This window comes from Mauremys reevesii, linkage group 23 (genome assembly GCF_016161935.1).
Source record: "Mauremys reevesii isolate NIE-2019 linkage group 23, ASM1616193v1, whole genome shotgun sequence".
In the NCBI taxonomy this organism is placed as follows: Eukaryota; Metazoa; Chordata; order Testudines; family Geoemydidae; genus Mauremys; species Mauremys reevesii.
The window spans coordinates 22158155-22180514 of NC_052645.1; the positions used below are offsets into that span (position 1 = coordinate 22158155).

Genomic DNA, 22360 nt, shown 5'->3' on the forward strand with positions numbered 1-22360 from the left:
ATACTGGTTTATAGTTCTCTGTGCAAAAGGAAAGGAAAGCCCATGAATCTATTCCCCCATAGGGTTGCCAACTTTCTAATCACACAAACCCAAACACCCTTGCCCCCCATTTCCCACCCCTTCCCTGAGGCCACACCCCTGTCCTGACCCTTCTCCGAGACCCCACCCTGCTCACTCCATCCCCCGTCCCTCTGTCATTCGGTCTCCCCCACTTCACTCACTTTCACCAGGCTGGGGCAGGGGGTTGGGGTGTGGGAGGGGGTGTGAGCTCTGAGCTGGGGGGTGGGACCGAGGGGTTCAGAGTATTGGAGGGGGCTCTGGGATGGGACAGGTGGTTGGGGTGCAGGAGGGCGTGTGGGCTCTGGGAGGGGGTTTGGGTGCAGGAGGGGGCTCAGGGCGGGGTGCGGGAGAGGGTGAGAGGCGCTTACCTCGTGCGGCTCCCAGAAAGGACCAGCATGTCTGGCTCCCAGGCTCAGGGGCAGCCAGGCAGCTCTGCGTCTGCCCCTGCCTACAAGCACCGCCCCTGCAGCTCCCATTAGGTCCCAGCCAACTGGAGCTGTGGAGCTGGTGCTCGGGTCAGGAGCAGTACACAGAGATCCCCTGGCTGCCCCTGTGCCTAGCCAAACATGCCGGTTGCTTCTGGGAGCCGCGCAGAGTCAGAGCAGGTAGGGAGCCTGCCTTAGCCCCACTGCGCCTTTGACCGGACTTTTAGCCACCTATTAAAATCTCCCAGATTGATTTCAGTAACCACCAGGAGATTGATGCCGATTCTGGTAGACTCCTGGCCAGTCCGGGACATTTGGCAACCATATCCCTCACAGAAAGCCATTCAGGGAGTGACCTCCCCACAGCAGGGCTGGAGGCAATACTTTACCTACTGGATAGGCTAAGCAGGGCAGTCCTTCCCTGGCCTAAAAAGAGGGTGCCACGGTCATTCAAGAGGAATGGAGAGCTGTATTTGCAAGGACACTGGCAATGGAATTTAGTCTCAGAGTGAAATCTATCACATCCTGAAATGTCTCCATGCAGACTGTATGCTGGTTTATTATGGTAGCATTGGGCATAGAGGCACCAGTTTGTTGTTGTAGGGATGCCCATGGATGCACTGGGTTGGTATTGTAGGGTTGGTCATGGTGGCCCCACCTCATTATAGCCGTGATGCTCATGGGTTCACTGGCTTGTTAGTGTGGGGTTGTTGGCAATGATTTTTAGAAACAGAATTGATAAGGTTGAAGCATGTTTTAAGCAGCCATGTTAAGAATTGCATGGACATTGCAAACAAATGCAAGAAAACAAGTTGGGGTGAATTGTGTATCTAACATCCCTGTATATGTATATAGTCATGTCACTGCCAGATTTGAATAGACATTGGACAAGATCCTCACCTACTGCCTCAGAGAAACTACCCTTTCCAGGATCCAGCCCTAGCTGAGGGTCTGGCTCCTCATTTCCCAATACTTCTCGTTAGCACTGGAGTGGGAAATTTACTTTATTGGTTTTAGAATTTCTGCTAAGGCACTCTAAAAATGAGGCTGTTTGGTTTTTTTATGACTTGCAGCATTTTGCTTTTTGATCCTGTATAGTCCCTGTGGTCTGAGGTACTTTTAATTTTTGAAGTGCTCAGAAGTGATTTGTAAGATGATGTTAATAGCCTCTAATTTTCAGTCTGTTTTGGATAAGCCTAGAATTTCTGGTTTTCTCTTAGCGGAATTATCTGTGCCTTAAGCATTTACAAAACACACACTGATGTGGGAATTAAAAAAATTAATTCCAAATTGTGGATAATTGTTTAAGCTATCAGACTTAAGGCTTATGCAGAAGAGTTTTCCCAGGACTGGTGTGTTTTCTATTAGAGTTGATATCAATCTGTCAAATGATCCTTTTGATTTTCAAACTCTTAGACTAAATAGTTGAGTAATACTTGCCTTCCCCCCCCCCCCCCCCCGCCCCTCTTTCCCTCCTTTTCCTTAGGAAAACACTCTTTTTATTGTTAACTAAAAATCTTGGAACTGCTTCCAGAAAATTAATGTTTCTTTCTTTGAAAGATAGAAAAAGTGAGTTTCATAAATGTAGCGTATGTGATGGAGAACTCCTGTTATAAATGCCTGCTGGATCCTGAGGGCATCTGGATTGGTTTGTTGGGGGAATTTCTGCCCTTCAAAGGAGTTGGCACACAGACCACAAGGCTGATCTCCCCAGGCTTGAGAATGGGAAGTCCTGTCATTCAAATCCAGATGTACTGAGTGGGCTGCACACATTTATTCTTCCATTGAGCAGAAATACAGGGAGTTTATTGACATTAATGTGCGTTCCTTCTTTCATCTTCAAAGTGCAACATCTTTAAACACCTTTAGACATTTTTAAATCACCAGGTCCAGATAACTTGCATCCAAGAATTTTAAAAATCTGGCTGAGGAGCACACTGGACCATTAACATTGATTTTTGATAAATCTTGGAGCATTGGGGAGGTTCCAGAAGATTGAAGAAAGCTAATGTTGTGCCACTTTTTAAAAAGGGTAAACGGGAGACCTAGTTAATTATAGACCTCTCCCGGGCAACATAATGGAGCAGTTGATATGGGACTTGATTAATAAAGAATTAAAAGAGTTAATGTCATTAATGCAAATCAGCATGGGTTTTGGAAAATAGATCCTGTCAAGTCAATGTAATTTTTTTATAAGATTACACATTTGGTTGATAAAGGCAAAATTACTGATTTCATAAATGTAGACTTCTGTAAGGTGTTTGACTTGGTACGGCACAACATTTTGATTAAAAAATTAGAACGATGTAAAATTAACATGCACACATTAAATGGATTCTAAACTGGCTAACTGATAGGTCTCAAAGTAACTATAAATGGAGAATTGTCATCAAGCTGGTCTATTTTCAGTGGAGTTCTCCGCAGGGATCGGTTGTTGACCCTACACTATTTAATATTTTTATCAATGATCTGGAAGAAATAATAAAATAATCACTAATAAAATTTGCAGATGACACAGAAATTAGGGGAGAGGTAAATAATGAAGAGGACAGGTCACTGATTCAGAGTGATCTGGACTGCTTGGTAAGCTGGGTGCAAGCGAACAGTATGCATTTTAATACAGCTAAATATAAATGCATACATTTAGGAACAAGAATATCAGTGTGATCGGGCACCTGCCCCACACTGGGCTCTAAGAGATTAATAGAACCCTAGGTAGGCTGCGTAGGAGGCAATCTGAGAAGGGCTGAAGGGAGGAGCCAATCAGGGTCAAGCATTCCCATATGAAAAGGGAGCTGCAGAGCAGAGGAGGGGAGTTCTCTGCTGGGAGTCCAGGGAGGAAGATCTGTGTCTCTGGAAAGCTGAGAGAATTGCCAGCACCCTGGATGGAGCAGTGCTGTTAGCAGGGACCGGGGGAGGGAGAGATAGCTCCTGGATGCCTGCTGGGGTTTGCAGGCTGAGGCCCTGAGGCAAGGGCAAAGAGGATTCTGGGGCCACGAGGAAGTGGCCAGACAATTTTCTGTAGTAGCCACTAAGGGAAGTGGCTGAACAGTGGACTGCTGGTCCCCTGGAAGGGGGGAGCACAGTGGTTGGCACGACCGGAGATTAATGGTGACCAGATACTCAACACAATTAATATTAACAACATGGAGGAAGGAATGCAAGCCAAAATAGGGAAGGAACATGTTAAAGAATATTTAGATAAGTTGGATTCAAGTTGGCAGGGCCTGATGAAATTCATCCTAAGGTAGATAAGGAAGTAGCTGAAGCAATTTTGGAACCATTAGCAATTATCGTTGAGAACTCGTGGAGGACAGGCGAGATTTCAGAGGACTGGAGAAAGGCCTTGTTTTTAAAAAGGGGAACAAAGAGGACCTGGGGAGTTATAGACCAATTAGCCTAACTTCGGTTCCTGGAAAGATACTGGAACAAATTATTAAACCATCAGTTTGTAAGCACCTAACGGACAACAGAATTGTAGGGAAGAGCCAGCATAGATATTTCAAGAACAAATCATGCCAAACCAACCTATTTTCCTTCTTTACTGGACTAATGGATGGAGAGAAGAAATAGACATGTAATTGTCCAACTGGAGTTGTCATTCTTTCTGGCAAGCATCGTCTGCAATAGATCACCTCCATCTTTCTTCAAGTTTTCAATGATCAAGGAGCAAATAAAGGAGAAAGTCTCTTTCTGGAACTTGACTCTATTCAGAGCACTTTTTCAGAGTGGTGTGGAGCTACTGTATTTGTTGTTAGTTTAATGCTGCTACGATAAAGGCAACACCAGCCCGGAGATTCAATTCACTGCACTGGTCCCCACAGAATACCAGGGCAGATTTACGTTTCAGTATTAGTCTTCAAGGTCCTCCAAGGCGGCACAAGAATTCTCAGAAACTTCACCACAACCTCTCCTGATGACACTGTCCCACTGATGAAGTTGTCATCCTCTAGGGAGAAGCTTGTGGAGGGAGACAGGGAGACAGGGCTTTCATGGCACATGGCCCAGGTTTGGTGATTCCTTAACAGACCCCAGATCTCACTGCCTTTGATTTATCTTCCCACAGCTGCAACTCAGATCAACAAAGAAAAGAGAGCAGGAGGAAGAGGAGAGGAAAAAAGGAGGTGACGGTAAGAAAACAGGGAGAATGAAGGGAATGAGCAGTGATTGACTTTAATGAAACCTGTGGGTGCTCAATACCCTGCAGGATTGAGTCCTCTGAGAGCAGGGTGCTTGTCAGACTCAACCTCGCGGTTCTCTTATATTTATAGAGCCTGATTGACCACGGCGTCATTCCCTTGAAGGCCACGGAGTTATGGCAGCGCTATGAATCAGGCCAATGATCTCTATCATATGTATAAAGTATTTATTAGGAATCTGGAATATAAAGCATTTACACATAAATATTCTCTCTGAAAATAAAGTAAGACAGGAAGACTTTGTGATCTGAATTTATTAGGCATAAAATGTGATTTATTCTCCAGAAAGCTGTGCATATCACGTGCTGCATTTTATCTTCTAGCAGTCTATGTCCGGTGATTTTGCATACAATTTGTCCATGTGCAAGATGGATGACACACAAGAATCTAGCCAAGCTGCATTGCACTGGTTGTAAATAATACTATATAATCTACCTACAACCCCCAGACTAGTATTTGTTTTCAGCAGGGCTCTGCTGCTCTTCAGACATCAGTGGGGTGCTGGCAGGCTGTTCTGCCTGAACTGTAGTGTGGTATTCAGTATATTATCCTGTATATAAATACCATCAGAATGATTTATTTGGGATGACTGGTTGTATAAAGTTGGGATCTCTGTCATTTAAATGGAGATTTAAAAAAAATAGTGTTCAGCTTTACCTTCCCTTTCTGTGAGGTCCATTGATTTAATAAAATCTGTCAATATCAGCCAAATCTCCTCTCAGCTCTCCTTCAACAATAGAACCCAAATAATAGCATCAAAGAGCACCTAGGCCACCATCTGAATATCCTTCCTTTCATCAAAGCCAGGACTTCTTCAGAGTGAAAAATCATTTGAATGTAAACACGAACTAAAACATGTATACATTCCCTCCATTTCCATGGGAGTAGAAGGTTAGTAAATTATTATTTGAGAATTCTGTGTGTGCACATTTTAAACCTAACTATGGCAGGTGAAAATCTGGATTTATATTAAACATGGAGGGTGAAAGCATAATACTTACAACCAGTCTGTGTTTGGTGAGATGGGTTTTTCTCGGCGCCGAAATCTCAGCAAATGAGCTAGAAATTAAACAATTTCAAAACTGAGGGTTGTAGAGTGGTGATATTTTGTTCCTTCTCCATTGCTCTAGTTCCATCAGAACTGGGGGAAATGATCCAAATGCTAAGCAAACTATCTGGAAGCTATGCATGCAGATTTTGAAAAGAAATCTGCCATTGACGTGACGTGGGTAAAAGTGTTTTTGTCTCACTAATTTAAATAAAGACATCTCTGTCCAAAGGAGCTTTCAACAATGTCCATGAATCAATCTGTCTATCTGTCTATCTATGTGAATAACACAGAACACTCCTCCAATTCCATAAAAGATTGGGTGGAGGTGTGGGACATGAATTCATGCAGCTTCAGAATCCAGAGGTAATAGGGTTGTCTTACAGGTAGCCATACAGATACCTGAAGCATTAATCTGCCTGGAATTGTGGAGAATAAACTGCTTCATAAGAGACGTTTTGTCCTTTCTGTAAATATTTTTGAACCACTTGTTTGAGACACACCCTGATTTTTGTGAACGATAAGAAGCATGTTTTATGGGGTGCCATGTGGAGAACACCACAGCAGATTTTGTATTGTAAAGGGAAAGAAAGCACATAGGTGGTGGAACTAGGGGTGCAGGGAGGCTGCCACACCCCCTGACTTGAAGTGGTTTCCAGCATATACAGGGTTTACAGTTTGGTTCAATGGCTCTCAGCACTCCCACTATACAAATGGTTCCAGCACCACTGAGAGAGCATTAACATGCAATTGAACTGAGATGAATGAAGCCCTCCTAAAAAATTCCCAGATTGGGACCAGTTGCACCCCTAAGCATTCCCCAGGTGTTTGAGCCCAGGCGCCTCTTCTTGGAAACGTGTTGGCTAAAGGCAAAATACTTTTAAATCCCCAAACACAAACCAGCTCTCTGGGGGTGTCAATGAACATGCAAAACACGGGGGAGGGGGGAAATCATGAACATTTTCAAAAAATTTCGGAAAAAAAATGTCCGGTCAAAGTTTTCTAAAAGAATGGATTTAAAAGAAAATCACATTTTTTTACTGAAAAATTTCAAAACTAAATGTTTTTGTTTTGTGTTTTTCCATTTTGCTGCTGAAACAGGGAGAGAGAGGGAAAAAAACTAAAAAAAACCCCCAAAATGTCACAAAATGAAATTCTTTTGTAAAATTTTCAGTTTTAAAAAAAGCCATTGAAGAATTTCGACTAGCTCTAAGAGGATCCAAACCAAACCTCAGGTGGTGACGCTGCCAAGACACACCTGGCACTAATGGGTGACCCCTCCCTGCACTAGCTATGGAGCAGAAGGATCCGAGTGACATTTGTGTAGAAAGTTTTGAGGGTCAGACACCTCTATTGAATGTATTGCTTTGACAGGAAAAGCAGCCATTTCCAAAACAACCTGGCAGAGAGGACTGGAAACCTTTGCCAACAGCCCTCGCTAATGCCCGAGGCCCCACTGCAAGTTAACAAATTTGGAGTGAAAATCCTCCCTGGCACAGGGTTCGCACAAGGGCTATGCACACTTAAGCTGTCAAAATAGGGCTGAGGTGGAACTGAAGTGTTGCCTAGGCTTTGTACGCCTCCTCTGAAATAACAAGTAACTGACAAACAAACATGACAACAACAGCAAATCAAAGACGCCGCAGCACCACATGTGCCTGGTTGATTTATCTTGATGTGCAGTTTAGTTTTTAAATATGGAGGCTAATATTGGATATTCTGTACTGTAGGGAATCCTGAGTGGTAGCAGCCAGGAATATAATTATCATGAATCGTTAATGCCCTCTCTCTCTGCTCTTCACTCTTTGCTGAGGAGTGGATTGGGGCCCTGGGGATGGTGGTGGAAATTAGCAAAGTGAGACTCCCGAAAGGGTTACTGGATATTGCTGATGAGCAGCTGGAGGGAAAAAGGTCCATGTTAGGTACAAAGCCACAATACAAACAGGCTACTTATCTCACAGCTTGCTGACAACAGAAAATAAAGCGAGATCCAGTCTTTCAACTGGGGAGGTCTCTTCCAGGATTCATCTAAACACGATCTATAAACAGTTGAAAAGGCGAGTTTTGAGACCCTCTCGCGCTCTCTGCCTGGTATGCTGCTCATTTATCATTGTGCTGAACTGGAATCCCCTCGAAAAGATACAACGGCTGCTTGTTTACTTAAATACAAAGTGGATGATGGGCCCAAAGGGCTTGCTGTCAGCACGGCAGGCACAGAGAGCTTGGGGCAGTTCTGGCACTGGGACCACTATGCGGCTCCCACATCCTGAACCCTGCCAAACCTGCACTAGAGCAGGGGGGCCAAAGAGAGAATTCCAGTAGCTTTTCCTAGAATTGCAACTGCATGGACCTGTGTTTCCGAAATACAACGCGCACTCTTCCCAGCTAGCCGGCAGGGCGGGCGTGTGAGGAGATGCAGCCAGTCACGTCAGGTGGCCACGTGTGACCTCAGACGTGTCGGGGGCAGCTCTCCCCCAGTGCATGTACCCTGAGCAGCACTGGTTGCTTTCGCACTCTGCCACAGCCAGGAAGCAGAGCAGGCACAACAGGGAGGTAATAACAACGGCAATAACCAAAACCCTGCTGAGTGCTAGGGATCTGTGGGGTGGCAGGTCAGCTCCTCTGATCCCCCTGGGGGGCAGGACAGCTTGCCCCTGACACCCCTGGGAGGGTGGGCACTTTGCCCAGGGTACTGCCCTGTGGGGCAGGGCAGCTCGCCTGGGCCCATCCCTCAGGAGCAGTGATTTGGGCTGGATTTTAAAGGGATGAAGAAGGGTCTGCAAATACCTGCACCAAGGGACGCACACTTTGAAGGATAAGACCTGTGGGGCAGGTAGAATTCATTTCTTACCGGTATGCTGCACCAGCTAAAGGGGGGGCATGTGACCTCCCCACGTGACTCCTCACATGACCACCCCCCTGTCCCAGCCTGGAGCCCGGCGCTCTCCCCTTCCCCTCCCCATGCTTCATCCCACGTTACCTGAGGGGCGCTGTGTCCTCCTCCCGCTGCGCGGGAGCCTTCTGAACCGCAGGGCTCTCCGGAACCACAGGGCTGAAAGGAGCAGAACGTGAGGCGGCCCCACATCGGCAGCTCCTCCAACGTGGCTGTACCACCCCCAGCCCTGTCCTCCGGTGAGGCTGCCTACAGACCCCAGCCAGGAGACGCTAGACCAGGAATAGGCAACCCATGGCACGGGTGCCGAAGGCGCCACGCGAGCTGATGTTCAGCGGCACTCATACTGCCCGGGTCCTGGCCACCGTTCTCGGGGGCTCTGCATTTTAATTTAATTTTAAATGAAGCTTCTTAAACATTTTAAAAACCTTATTTTCTTTACATACAACAATAGTTCAGTTATGTATTATAGACTTATAGAAAGAGACCTTCTCAAAATGTTAAAATGTATGACTGGCACGCGGAACCTTCAATCAGAGTGAATAAATGAAGACTCGGCCCAGCACTTCTGAAAGGCTGCTGACCCCCGCGCTAGACGCAGCTGCATGGAAGCGCTGGGGGCGGTACAGCCGCACTGGAGGAGCTGCCGGTGTGGGGCCGCCGTTCTGCTCCTCCTGTGTCTTTCCAGTACGACGGACCGGCTATAAATAGCTTACTGGTACGGTGTACCGGACCGGACCTCCCTGCGTGCACCACTGGATAAGACTGAGTACAGTGCTTTGGGTAAAATCCACCCTGCACAAAGTGTGTGCTGCTTCAGCCTCTTGGAAGCCCTGTGGCCCATGGGCCTTGTGTTGCACAGTGGTGAATTTCACACGGGGGATTAAATCTTTGCTAAGAAGTGGGGAGACCTAGAGAGTGCTGGTGCTAATTCTAAGCCAGTCCAACTGGCGACATGCAGATGAACGGTTTTCTAATGGATGTAAAGGTTCTGTGCCCTTTTCTCCCTGCAGAGACTGAAGTGAACTTTCTCCATTAGGTTTGGGAGGAGTCTGAACAAAGGGACCAGCACCTTCCTCAGTTCAGCACAGAATCCTTTCAGCTGCGACTGTTGTCAGAATCGCAGTATCAAACAACCGGTGGTTTGCTGTAACCTCTAATTTTCTCAACTTGCTGCATGATGGGAAATTCTCAACAGGGCTTACTGAACACAGACAGGGATTGTGAAAGTGAATGACGACTGATTTGTGGCTAGAATGCAGCTGGCAACATTTTCTGAGATTTTCTTAAAGGTCTTATGAGTTTTCCTTCTGCAAGAGAGGCCCTGCCCCACGGGCCACCAGCCTCCGCGGGGGCTGAGCCATGAACCACACACTCGGAAATTTGGTTGTCATTTTGTTGGATTTTTTTTTTAATTTGAAATAAATTTTTGAAGCCATTTCAGGGCAGACATCTCTGACCTCTTCTCACAAAGGTTTAACATATATTCTCTTACAGCTTAAAACACAAAATAAAGGAAGGGGGAATAGAAACAGGCCACTGCCTTTGCGCGATTCCAGATCCTTTGATTTGGAATAGTAGCAAATCAGTTCTAGTCTCTGGCTGAAGCTGCGTTATGCTGGGGTTTACATGGCTGACTTCTATTTGAGACATTTACTCAGGAATATCTGCATCACTGCGCTCCTATCTGGTTCACACTTTCTCCCCAGCTTCCCATTGTAAAGTCCTTGGCATTTAAGCTTCATCTCCTATATTTTCTTACTCCTCTTCTTTGAAGTTTGCACTTTGCAGTCTATGTTGCATATGTGTGTGGTCTCTGTCAGCCTGTACGTGTGTGTAGTTTCTGTGTCTGTCCATCTATCTTTCTGATTGTGTATGTTGTGTAGCAGTGCTCCGGTTCAATAAAGCTTTCATATACATAGCAGCAATGAACTCTTGCCATCGTGTGACTGTAAAGGGGCAGCTATTGAGCAGGGCTAGCAGGAGTCATGGGGACCACAGTCCCTCTCTGCTGGCCTTTCCTTTTCTTGGTGCCAGATTTGGCATCTTTGGTGTCTTTCTGGTTTCTGTTTCCATTCGTGTTATCTCGCTTTTCTTGCTCTTCCTTTCTCTTCCTTTTTCCTGAAACCAAGCAAAGGAGCAAAAATGAGAATATTGAATGGAATTCTGGCTGATCACAGAGCTGAGCACTGCCACTGCCTCGTGACCCGCGGGCACACTGGCCCCAATGGCTAGCGAGCGCTGCCGCTGCCTCGTGGCCCGCGGGCACGCTGGCCCCAATGGCTAGCGAGCGCTGCCGCTGCCTCGTGACCCGCGGGCACGCTGGCCCCAATGGCTAGCGAGCGCTGCCGCTGCCTCGTGGCCCGCGGGCACGCTGGCCCCAATGGCTAGTGAGCGCTGCCGCTGCCTCGTGACCCGCGGGCACGCTGGCCCCAATGGCTAGTGAGCGCTGCCGCTGCCTCGTGACCCACGGGCACGCTGGCCCCAATGGCTAGTGAGCGCTGCCGCTGCCTCGTGACCCGCGGGCACGCTGGCCCAATGGCTAGCGAGCGCTGCCGCTGCCTCGTGACCCGCGGGCACGCTGGCCCCAATGGCTAGCGAGCGCTGCCGCTGCCTCGTGACCCGCGGGCACGCTGGCCCCAATGGCTAGCGAGCGCTGCCGCTGCCTCGTGACCCGCAGGCACGCTGGCCCCAATGGCTAGCGAGCGCTGCCGCTGCCTCGTGACCTGCAGGCACGCTGGCCCCAATGGCTGGTGAGCGCTGCCGCTGCCTCGTGACCCGCGGGCACGCTGGCCCCAATGGCTAGTGAGCGCTGCCGCTGCCTCGTGGCCCGCGGGCACGCTGGCCCCAATGGCTAGCGAGCGCTGCCGCTGCCTCGTGGCCCGCGGGCACGCTGGCCCCAATGGCTAGCGAGCGCTGCCGCTGCCTCGTGGCCCGCGGGCACGCTGGCCCCAATGGCTAGCGAGCGCTGCCGCTGCCTCGAGACCCGCGGGCACGCTGGCCCCAATGGCTAGCGAGCGCTGCCGCTGCCTCGTGACCCGCGGGCACGCTGGCCCCAATGGCTAGCGAGCGCTGCCGCTGCCTCGAGACCCGCGGGCACGCTGGCCCCAATGGCTAGCGAGCGCTGCCGCTGCCTCGTGACCCGCGGGCACGCTGGCCCCAATGGCTAGCGAGCGCTGCCGCTGCCTCGAGACCCGCGGGCACGCTGGCCCCAATGGCTAGCGAGCGCTGCCGCTGCCTCGTGACCCGCGGGCACGCTGGCCCCAATGGCTAGCGAGCGCTGCCGCTGCCTCGTGACCTGCAGGCACGCTGGCCCCAATGGCTAGGCGCTGCCTCGTGACCCGCGGGGTGAGATGACTGAAATTTGAATTTGGTTTTGTCATTTTCCATCCCTGGCAGGGCATTCAGAGCCGGCATTTCCTGGTGTTACAGGCCAGACTCAGCATGACTGGAAAATTCACTTTGTGCATTTGAGAGCCACTAAACTCAACGCCTGCCTTTTCCCCTCTGCTCCTTCTTGTCTTCTGCCTGCACGGTTAGGCACTATCTAGAACTGGGCTCCCCAAAGCAGCCAGCACAAGCGCAGTCCTAATGCAATCAGGAGGGGAATGAACAAGCCGCCAGCCTCCAGGAGTTCACAAGTCCAGGGACTGTGAACAGTATTGTTCATTGATGGGAAGGAAATAGCCTCATGTTCAGAGAAAAGGAATACACTGGGAACAGCAAAGAAAACAGCATTCTGCAAGGGGACTAGAGAGGAAGACTACCCCAACCATCGCACTGTAAGTTGGCTACGAGCTCCAGCCCTTTACTGGTCTGTCTTGGCGTGTTCTCTAGCTCCAGAGAAGAAGCTAATGGAATAAGAATGCCAACATACAGCAGACATGGCAAGCTGTGTCCAGGGATGACTTTTTAAGCTGGATCCTATTAAAAACTAATTGCTCAGTGGCTCATTCTGTTTTTGCAGCCAGGTGTTCTTTCTAGTTGTTGTGTTGCACACCGGCCCCAAAAGGCTTTTGACAGGGCTGCGTTCCTATGAAAGGCAAATTGGACACATGCTGTAAAGAGCAAGGCAAGACACTCAGTGCCTCCTGACACTGCATGAAACGCAGCACAGCTGCTCACATCTGTCGGTTTGGGCTGTGGCAAGGAGGGTCAGGCAGCACAGACGTGTCTGTCCTGTGAAGGTGCAGCACAAAGCAGGGCCTAAATGGGGGCTGGAAGGCCCAGCAGGTCTCAACCCCGGACCTACAGAGCTGCCAGGCAGTGGGGCATCTCCAGGCTGCCACCCAGTCTGCGCTCCACTGCCCATGACCCGCTGAGGACACAGAGCCGGGGAAGTCCCTCCTCAAGGGGTCTGACATGGGGCAGCCTGACGGTTCCTGATTGGCTCCCAGCCCTATACAAACCCAAGGAGCAGTCCAGGAAGTCCAGGCAACAGCATGGATCTCAGGTAGCTGCCAGCACAATTCCTGCCCCTGGCTCCTGAGTGCCTGGCCTTGCCCTCAGCTCGATTTGGACTTCGCCTTCGGACTCAGAGTCTGAAACCGGATTCTGACCCTCGGTATCAACCCCAGCCTGGAACCTGACTACGAACTCTCCTGCTACTCCCAGCCCCAGGTTTTCCCCTGCTCTGAGCCTGGGTCTCGACTGCCCTTGTCAGGGCCTTGTTTGTTACGTCCTGCAGTGAAACTAAATGTTGATGCCAAGCGAACAGAACGTGTCCCCAAAGGGCGAGGGTGCAATGGCCTGGCATCAGCTCACCTTCAGGGCATTGGTTCTTCTGCACGGTGCATCTCCGGAGCTCTGTGGTGGCAGGACACACGGACACATCTCCAGAGGGAGCCTGCAGCACCTTCCGCGATCGCTCTTCGTTGCCTTTCTTGAAGCCACACAGCTTCCTCTTCTTGGCGCACGGGCCCCAGGGGCCCCACTCGCTCAGTTCACATTGTGCTGCCAGACAGCAAGAGAGTCAGGAGGAAACTACTTTCCCCAGTGCCCCCGACACGTCCCGGGAGTCCTTCCCCTCCCTCGTGCCGCCCAGCATCCCAGACAGATGTCTGTCTCCCCCAGAGCTGCCTCCGGCGAGGCGCAATCCTCCCCCACAGCCCAGCCCAGCCAGAGCTCTAGGGTGGAGCCTCCGGCATTATTCAAACACTAGAACAATGTGGAAAAAGTCTCTTGGGAAGGGAATTTTCTGGGCCTGTTGCGAGACACTTGGGGTCCAAACACCAGTTCCAGGCTGCACCACAACGGGTTGTGGCAATCGAGGGCAGGGACCGTGTAACAAGTCAGTGCCTGAGGAGAAGGCTCTGCCTGCACCTGGCCCCAGCCAGACGGCTCAGGGCATCACTCCCTCGGGGACAGCTCCCCCAGGCCAGTTCTCTGCTCCCAGCCCAGCAGGGGAATGGACCCTCGCAGCGCATCACATCTGCCTCTCCTCGAACAAGTCACCACCGTCCCTTCCTGCTTTTATACTCGCTCGTCTCCTAGACTCATGTGGCCTTTCCCTTTTGGCAACCCCAGACGTGGGTCACTACGGACCTCGCCCACATGAAGCTGGGTGCCGACAATGGCCGCACCTGCACTTTTGGATGTTTGCTTAACCCAAATAGCCCCATGGCTCTGGCCTGCATTGTGCCGCACCCCGCACACCTCCCGAACGTCCCTCATTTTGAGGGACCCACCCTGCTTGGCCCCCAAGGTCCCTGCACTGCACACAAGCACGGTGCTCCCTCATTTTCACTGTGGAAAATTATTTACTTTACAAACAAAGACTGGCGAGACTGAGGAGCCATTTGCACGAAGGGAAGGGAGCCTGCCGCAGTTTAAGTTTCCTGCACGGATAATTTTTGTGTGTGCTCATTTGGGGTCTTTGTCACCCACTGCACTCCACATCTGGGCCTTTAGCAGGTCAGAGGTGTGCTCTCCCTGCCCCTTCCTGAGGCTGTTATATCCTTGAGTCCATCATTTAGGTCGTGAGTCTCAGCAGCAGGTGTTTTTGGAGAAGCAACGAACAAACAAGGAAGCGGGACAGTGTGCTGTAGGATCCCCGAAGGTTTGCACTCCTCCAGAGGGTTGAGTCTCTGGCTGTACTTTCACTCATTAGAATGCTGCTGCAGCTAGCCCTGTCCCCTGCAGGGTTTATTGACATCTTCCAAACCACAACTATGCTTTAAAGCAACCGACACAGAAAACCAATCACGCATTTTGCAACTAAATATTAAATTGCCAAGGGCGGGGAGCTTCCTGCAGAGTTAAGCCCCTGACTGTTTGTTGTTGTTGTTGTTGTTTTTGCAGATGCAAATATGCAACCACTGAAGAACAAATGAAGAGGCAGATTCCTGTTTGCCTGGCTTTGCACAGCACAGCATGGATGCAGGCAGGGGGGTTCAGGTGCAGGTCTTACAGGGAAAATCTGTCTCCAGGCAGGAAAGGTCACATGTACACTCAGTATTTCCTGGGACTGGAGGAAAGACTATAGCGCCCCCAGATTTACTGGGATGTTCTCATAGGAAAGAGAAAAGCTTTTCAACAATGTCAGCTGGAATTTCTTGGCTCTTGCCGAACCCTTCAGGTACCTCCAGGTCATCTAGAATGCACCTGCTGAGCTGCTAATTGCGACATTCACATACAGGCAGAGTATATACTTGCTGGGCTGCCCACTCTGGCCCCCTAGCATGTCACTGCTGCTACTGGGACGTCACTGAAATACAGCAGGTGTGATGGAGGAGCAGCAGCGAAAGCAGGCAAGTATTAATACGCTGTTGCATACAGACAGGAAGCACAAGCTGAGCCTGCAGAATGCTGCAAGACCCGGCAGACAAATCAATCGCTATAACAGCTTTAATGCCACTTACCAGGACTGCTGCACTCCATAGTGCCATTGGCAGCAGAGTAGCCTTCTGGGCAGGTGGAATAACATCTCCCTTTGTGCAAGTACAAACCTTCCTTACATTTTGTGCAAAAGTTTCGGCTGAAACAGGCCTCACAGTTCTCAATTTTGCATTCTGGGGAGGAAAAAGGAAAAAAACAGCCACATAGTTTGAATTCTACCCCCAGGGCCAAAATCAGCAGATCCATGGATATGATTGAAAAGCAGCTCCCAGCAGGCTTCTGTGGCCTTTATGTACAGAAAGTGTGTGTTGCAGTCAAGTTACATTTCAAGGCGGAGACTGGGCACCATCTGCTGGAGAGGGAGGAAGAGTGGAGCTATGCAAAGGGGAGGTCTAGATACCCCACTAGAAAGCCCTCCTGGCCCCATGGAATCTGCAGACAGCCAGTGTATGTCTCTGAGCATTCTGCCAGAGTAGCAGCTTGTTACTGGTTCCCTTCTGCCATTGCCCCTTCTTGCAGGATAGAGCCGCTCTGCGAAGTTATCACATAACCAGGTTGGGCTCATGTTCAGTTTGACACTCAGCCAAAATGGCAGAACACATGGAGCTGAGTCCGGTTTCGGTGACTCCTTACGCAGCTGCAGCGTGGGCTGCGGTGCCAGGTTCTAGAAAGCTGCTAATGAAATGACCCCAGGATTGTTCGTAGGTCCAGCTCACTCACTGGTGTTTCTGTTGGCCCAGCCCCTTGCAATGGAAGACAGACAGACCCCGGCCAAAGACCCAATTCATTACAGATGGGCAGACGAAGGAAGAGGTGGCATCTGTGGCACTGGTTCCCCAGCTACCACACAAGAGCCTGGAAGTAAGAGCATGCCCACCTCAAGACCCAAATCCAGGCGGGTACCCACGCCTGCAGCTACACCTGGGTTACCGTGCGAGGACCGCTATGACACCAGTATGGTAGCATCACTTTGACCCGGTGGATAAGCCAGACCGTTCACAAAACAAAACAAGAAGTGTCTAATTCTTTGGTTTGACAGTTCACCTCCAGCCCCAGCCTGCCCCATGCCCATCTTATAAAGACCCATGATAGCAACCTGACCCTGGCTGATGGGCCCGTGAGGACATTTTGTCTGTCACTGGCTGAGGCTCTCAGTGGTTTAAGTGCATTTTGTTCCCAACATGCATTGGGCCAGACACTCAGTTGGTGTAACTGGGTGTAGCTCTGTTGACTTGAGCAGAGTTGCACCAATTTACACTCTCTTGCAGTAGCTTCAAGCCACATTTCTGCACTTCCCACCTAATTTCTACAATTTCCTGTTCCTAACAAGAATGACGGCAGTCAGCTCCTAGCCTAGGTCCCTGGGGACCCTGGCCAAAGACAAAGAAGCCAAAATGCAAGTCAAAAGCTGAGAGGAGGGGCTGATGTCCAAGCTAACAGATGCCGGACAGGCTTTTCAGGCCATCGTTACATCAGTGTCCACTGATTTATCTCTCTCTGTAGGACAGTCTGTGTGTGATCTTTCCAACCTTAGGTAAACTCACTTCACTACTTCCACTGACCCTGGCTTGGCAGGAGCCATTAGGTGGCACTGGGAAAGCTTATGGCGCATGCTGCTGCTTCTTAATCTGTTTCAAATAAACCACTACGGGTTTGTGGGTGGAAACGCAGCCACCTCTGCAGGGGAGAGAATTACATTCCCGTCTCAGGTGCAAAACAGGATAAATCTCTCTTCTGCTCTCATGCCTTACTCAGGGCTGCAAGCAGCAAGTCACAAAGGGATCCCTTTCTGTGGGTATTCTCTGGGCAAGTCACTTTCCCTCTCTGTGCCTTAGTTCCCCCATCCATATAATGGGGATATTACCACCTATCCACCTCCTGGGGGCAGGCAAGGGTTAACTCACTGCAAGCCTTGGATGAGAGGACCTCCCAGGCCTTGGCACTTACTGATGCACTTGTTCATGTCTGGATTGCGAACGCCAAAGTACCCCAGCGGACAGGATGGCAGGCAGATCCCGATCTGTCGGATGTCATTTCTCTCCAGCAGTATGAAGAGTTTGGGGGAACATTTCAGGCACCCGTTGAACTCAGAGCACAGGTCACAACCTTTCGCACAGCCGTGACTCACCTCGGTACTGACTGAAAAGGCAAGAGAGATACCCGCAGATTAACACACACATCACAGAGCAGCAAGATTCTCCAGGGGAACTGGTTGCAACAACAGCAGCTTGTTACATGGCCCACTCTCGTGCTGGCTGCGATCTGCTATTCAGGTTTATAAAACATCTTCACGGGGTTTGTGGAATCAGCCCTTGTGGTCAAGTGTCTGCAAGAACCAATCCACCCCCGCCCCCAATCTGGGCCCTTTGTCAGCCTCAGCAAAGAGTCCCTGGGCTGAATCGGCGAGAAGACGGAGCCCTCCTCCAGGTCAGCACTCCTCTCTCCAGTAGGCAAGGGGCAGCACATGTGGGATTCCTGCAGGGTGGGTCTGGCACAGGCTTCAATAATGAAATGAGAAGCATTTCGGAATTCTTTGCAAGAAAAATTATCAGGCTTCAAAATGGACGAAATGGCTCAGGCCTGAGCTAAGCTGGTCGCTCAAACCCTAACCTCCCAGCCCCAATTTCTGGGCCCCCCTTTGTCTCTGTTTCCTATTTCCCCCTCACTTCAACCTTTTCTTTGCAGTTCGGCAGGCCAGGTGTGGCTCCAGATTGAGCATTTCAGACAGAAGTGCTCCAGTTTTAGATCTGCCCAGTCTGTGTGGTGAAGCACATGGCAGAGTGACTAGGTGTGACATCGCACTATGGATGAAGCCTTGGCCGCCCCAACATGTGGACAATAGGGGAAACGTAGCAGAATTATGATTAAATGATGGGAGAGGAGGATGTTCCAGTGGGTGTCAGCAGGCTCAAACCTGCCCAACACAGGAGTTATCAGAAAGTAGAGATTATAGGAAAACCTTACACTATCGGTGTTACTGAGCTAACCCAATCTGACTTCTGTTTGGTGAAACCCGCCTTGTATCAGCCTGTCAAACCACAACCTTTCAACACCCCAAGCCAACCTTCACCAGAGCTGCACCTCCCTGGCCAAATGCAACCTCATACCAGTGAGAATGTAACCTGCAAAGTACAAGCCCATCATTAATTTGGTCAGGATTCAGGGCTAAACTTCCAGTGGATAATAGCGGATGGGACACTCTGGGCGGCAAGAGAAGCTCCCTGAGATGAGGGAATCAGGCAGAGTCCGATTGTCCCATCTATCCTGATGTTCCTTCTAAGCAGACGTTACTGTTGCTAAGTCAGGGCTGGGGTGGAGAGGATGGAGTGTGAACACTGACACATGCCCAGAGGTATACTGCTTTAGGTACATGCCTCTGGAGAGCCCAGATTCAAATCCCAGCAGGAGATAAACTGGGTCCACCTTGCTGCAACGTTCATGTGTCAGTAGGACAAAACTATGGGCTAATTTGGCCATTTCCACTGACGAGGAGAACCAGGATTCGGCATAGCAGGAGCTGCTGTAGGTCGGGCTGCTGGTGCATGAGCAGAGCTGGGGCGGAGGGGTGAGGAACACGGGTTTGAACGCAGAGCATGCTGCAGCTCAGGGTGGAGGTACATCAGCAGAGCCGGACAGGGAACACTTGGATAGGCTCTCCTCCCTGTTGTAGCTTCTCATTTGAAATTCGCCCCAAAGACTCCCATTTTAACTGGGACTGACACTGCCTGAGTTTTGCGCTGGAACGTTCTCAGAGTCACAAGACACCTTTCCTGCCAGAAACGTGGCGCAGCTCAAGCTGGCTCCAGAAGAACATTTGAAATCTACAATTCCAAAAGCCCCTGTGAAGAGAGCTGAGTGTTTCTTGCCAGTAAGCAGCCCTGTGTCTTTGGGCCTAATAACTCACGCATCATCCCATGGGAGATGGCACTAATGTTCCTGCAGCTTTGAGATGGTTTATTGCTGTGGTGAAATGCTCCCTAGCCCTGGCTCTTAGGTAAGAACGGACCCTTTGATGGCCAATCAGCAGCATCATAGAAAAAAATCCCTCTCTCAGGAGACCTGCCATTAATATTTGATGCAATGAGTGAGCTCATGGCCCAGCTTAAATGCTGCCCAGAGAAAATGAGTCAAACCCAGATAAATAATTGATTGCTCCTGTGGCCATTACAAGCACTGTTGTGCTTTGTGGCCAAGGCACATCTGTTCCTCAGGCCCCTTCCAAGCCTGGCCCGCATCTTCCTCAATGGGACACAAGCATCTGTCCACACAGCAACATTTAGCAAACTCCTTGAGCTAATGCTGCCCAACATTCTCAGGATCCCCGCTGCCCTGGTCAGCATTGGCATTCGTATGTGCTACTGCGAGAAAAACATATTTGGCCTTGAGAAGGTAACGTTTGCAAAACTCCTCTGTGTCCAACTTGCAGCACAAGGGAAAGAGACCTCAAGGATTCCCCGTTCTTGCCCATTATTCCTCTCCCATCCTTCCAACCCAGGAGGCTGCATGCACAGCTCACACCAGAGCCTATGCCATGATGCTCCAGAACAGGCACCCAGACACCGATAAATACCCAGATTAGATATTCAGAGAGACGGGCTCTCTCCTTCCCTGCCCCTTTCCCCCAGGCTGAGCAGGCTAGAAGAGATGACCAAGAAGCAAGTGATTTGAACTTGAAGCCCGGCATTGCACAGCCACTATTCTCAGCCTCATTTCAGAAGCAACTGCAGCAATATCTGGGACCAGTGCGATTGCTTAATACCCAGAAGAGATGGTATCTCGCACGCTGTCTTGGACCATACTGATGCATAGCTGGATGGAATCACGCGCCCAAATCTACTTGGGTGGGGAGGGAGCAGGGCTGTCGCACACCTGGTCTGGTTGGTTTGGTTGCTCTGAACATGGAGATAAATATCATGAAAACAACAACAGCAATTTGGCCCAGCGTCCAAAACCTGTAATAAACCCTGAATAACACCCCCCCCCGGCTCCCTCACCAAAGCGCTTCCACCAGCCCCCCCCGTTCCCCCAGCGACTCCATCTCCCGCTCAGAAATAACACGTGGGCTGGCTTTGGCTACCACTCCTAGAGCAGCCGCAGGGGAATGCATCTCTACAGATCCCTGGATCCTGAAGTGATCTGGGAGTATGTGCCTGCAGCCGGCTGAAGTGGAGAGGGTCACATGCCTGGCTCAGCTTACTGCCTGGCTCCTGGAGCAACTCACTCAGCCCAGAATCACATGCCCGCATCTGCCGGCAGCCATATACTTTACAGGGAGGTAACCAGGTCAGCCAAGGACCATCCTCCCTGGTCAGCAGGGTCCTGCCCCAGATAAGCTGGGCTCACATGTCTGTGGATTTCAAAAGGGGAAACCCTGGTGTGTCCAGAAAAAGGGAAATCATCCAAATACCTCTCCACTCTGCTTGGAGCTGATTCAGGTCCCAAACCTCCTATATATGTCAGTTACATCAGGCGACAGGGAGATTTTACTGCCTCCCAAACTGAGACCAGTTCTGAGGCCCTAACCTCAGGCCAAGGAAAATGTCCACGTTCATGTTTGAGCATCTTCTGCTTCTAATTATCATACAAAACTCTGCTTTGTTTTGAAACTAACAACATTTTTTGCAGGCTAGAATGCAGGTTATTTTTATTAGTTAATTATGTAAGCATTGTCTGTGTTTATAGAACGTCTACATCTTTTTGTATTTTAAATACTGCATTTATTATACCTCAAAAGCAAGCACTGGAACGACAGACTCTTTAAATTCCAGGCTAGTAACTGAGCGGCAAGGACTTGGATTCACAAAGGAAAAGAAAAACCTCGCTCTTGCTTCCAGAGCAATTTGCAAACCCTGTAAATCGCTTCAGTAACTTTTCAGAACCACACAACTGCTGATGGCATTTTTCCTGTTTGGGCTACGGAGGCTGTTCTAAGCACAGAAAACGAAACAGAAATCAGAGCAGATTCCTGATTCAACAGAACAAATTCTAATTACTGGTCAGGACTGAATTCTTGCTAACTCCCCTCCCCGTTTTAGGGACAAGTTCCCCCTTGGATTGGTGCAGGGGCTCCCACTGAGCAGCATGAGAGGGAGGCAAGGGGGAGCACATGGAGGCAGAACCTGGCCCCTACCTGCAGGGAGGGATGCAGCTGATTTCATTCGGTCATTGTGCCTGCTCTGGCAGGACAGGAATTTTGCTCTGTTTTGTGAAACTCTTTCCCTGGTTTGAGCAGCTCCGCTGACCTGTACGGGGTGGCTGTGCTGATGGATAGGGGCTCCCTTTAAGCAAGGTGACACCTCCCCTTTTGTTTCCCTGCCTCTCAGCAGAGCAGTGGAGCTGCATTGCCCACTTGGGCAGAAAACCACCTTCATTTTGACCCTTTTAGCAACGAGCCCACCCTCTGCCTTGATGTTCTGATCCTGCTCCGGAGTGCGGCCAGAGAGCCTGCAGCCCCCACCTCGGGCACATACGAGCTCCTCTCCCCCCAGTCCCCGCACACAGTGCTCATTTCTCAGCCCACTTGGAAGTAGCTGGATGCCGAGGTTTTTTACGGCTCCTTCTCCCCAAGTCTTGTTTGCTCAGAGCCATGCTCACGATCAGTACGTGTCGCCAAGTCGCCTCAGGCCCAGAACAGTGAATCACCCACTAGTTTCAAACTGAACACAGCGACTGCTCAGTGACCACCGAGCAGAGACACCCAGCTCCACAGTCCACTCCCTGAGTGGAAATTGTAGAATGGTTTATATTAACCAGCCCTACGCCACGCAGACAGACGGCTTCAGTGCAGAGCTACGGCCTGGGGCATCTCATCCCAGGGGGCGTTCCACGGGGCTCTGCTGGATAATGGAGCTGTTTGAATCGGGGCTTGGGGAATGTTGTGCTAGAATTTGACATCTCT

General features: G+C 50.1%; 1 protein-coding gene across 3 annotated transcripts in view; it reads right to left on the reverse strand.

Moving 5' to 3' along the window:
* Positions 1 to 10075: 10075 nt before the first annotated feature.
* The window catches only part of RSPO1 (R-spondin 1), a 40251-nt gene continuing 27966 nt past the window's right edge, over positions 10076 to 22360 (reverse strand). For all 3 annotated transcript variants that reach the window (XM_039511549.1, XM_039511550.1, XM_039511551.1), the window contains 4 exons: positions 17410 to 17601; positions 15486 to 15635; positions 13390 to 13578; positions 10076 to 10746 (listed from right to left, as the gene is read on the reverse strand). In XM_039511549.1, the coding sequence (XP_039367483.1) occupies positions 10589 to 10746; positions 13390 to 13578; positions 15486 to 15635; positions 17410 to 17601 (689 nt within the window). In that variant the 3' untranslated portion in view covers positions 10076 to 10588. The remainder of the gene's footprint in view (positions 10747 to 13389; positions 13579 to 15485; positions 15636 to 17409; positions 17602 to 22360) is intronic.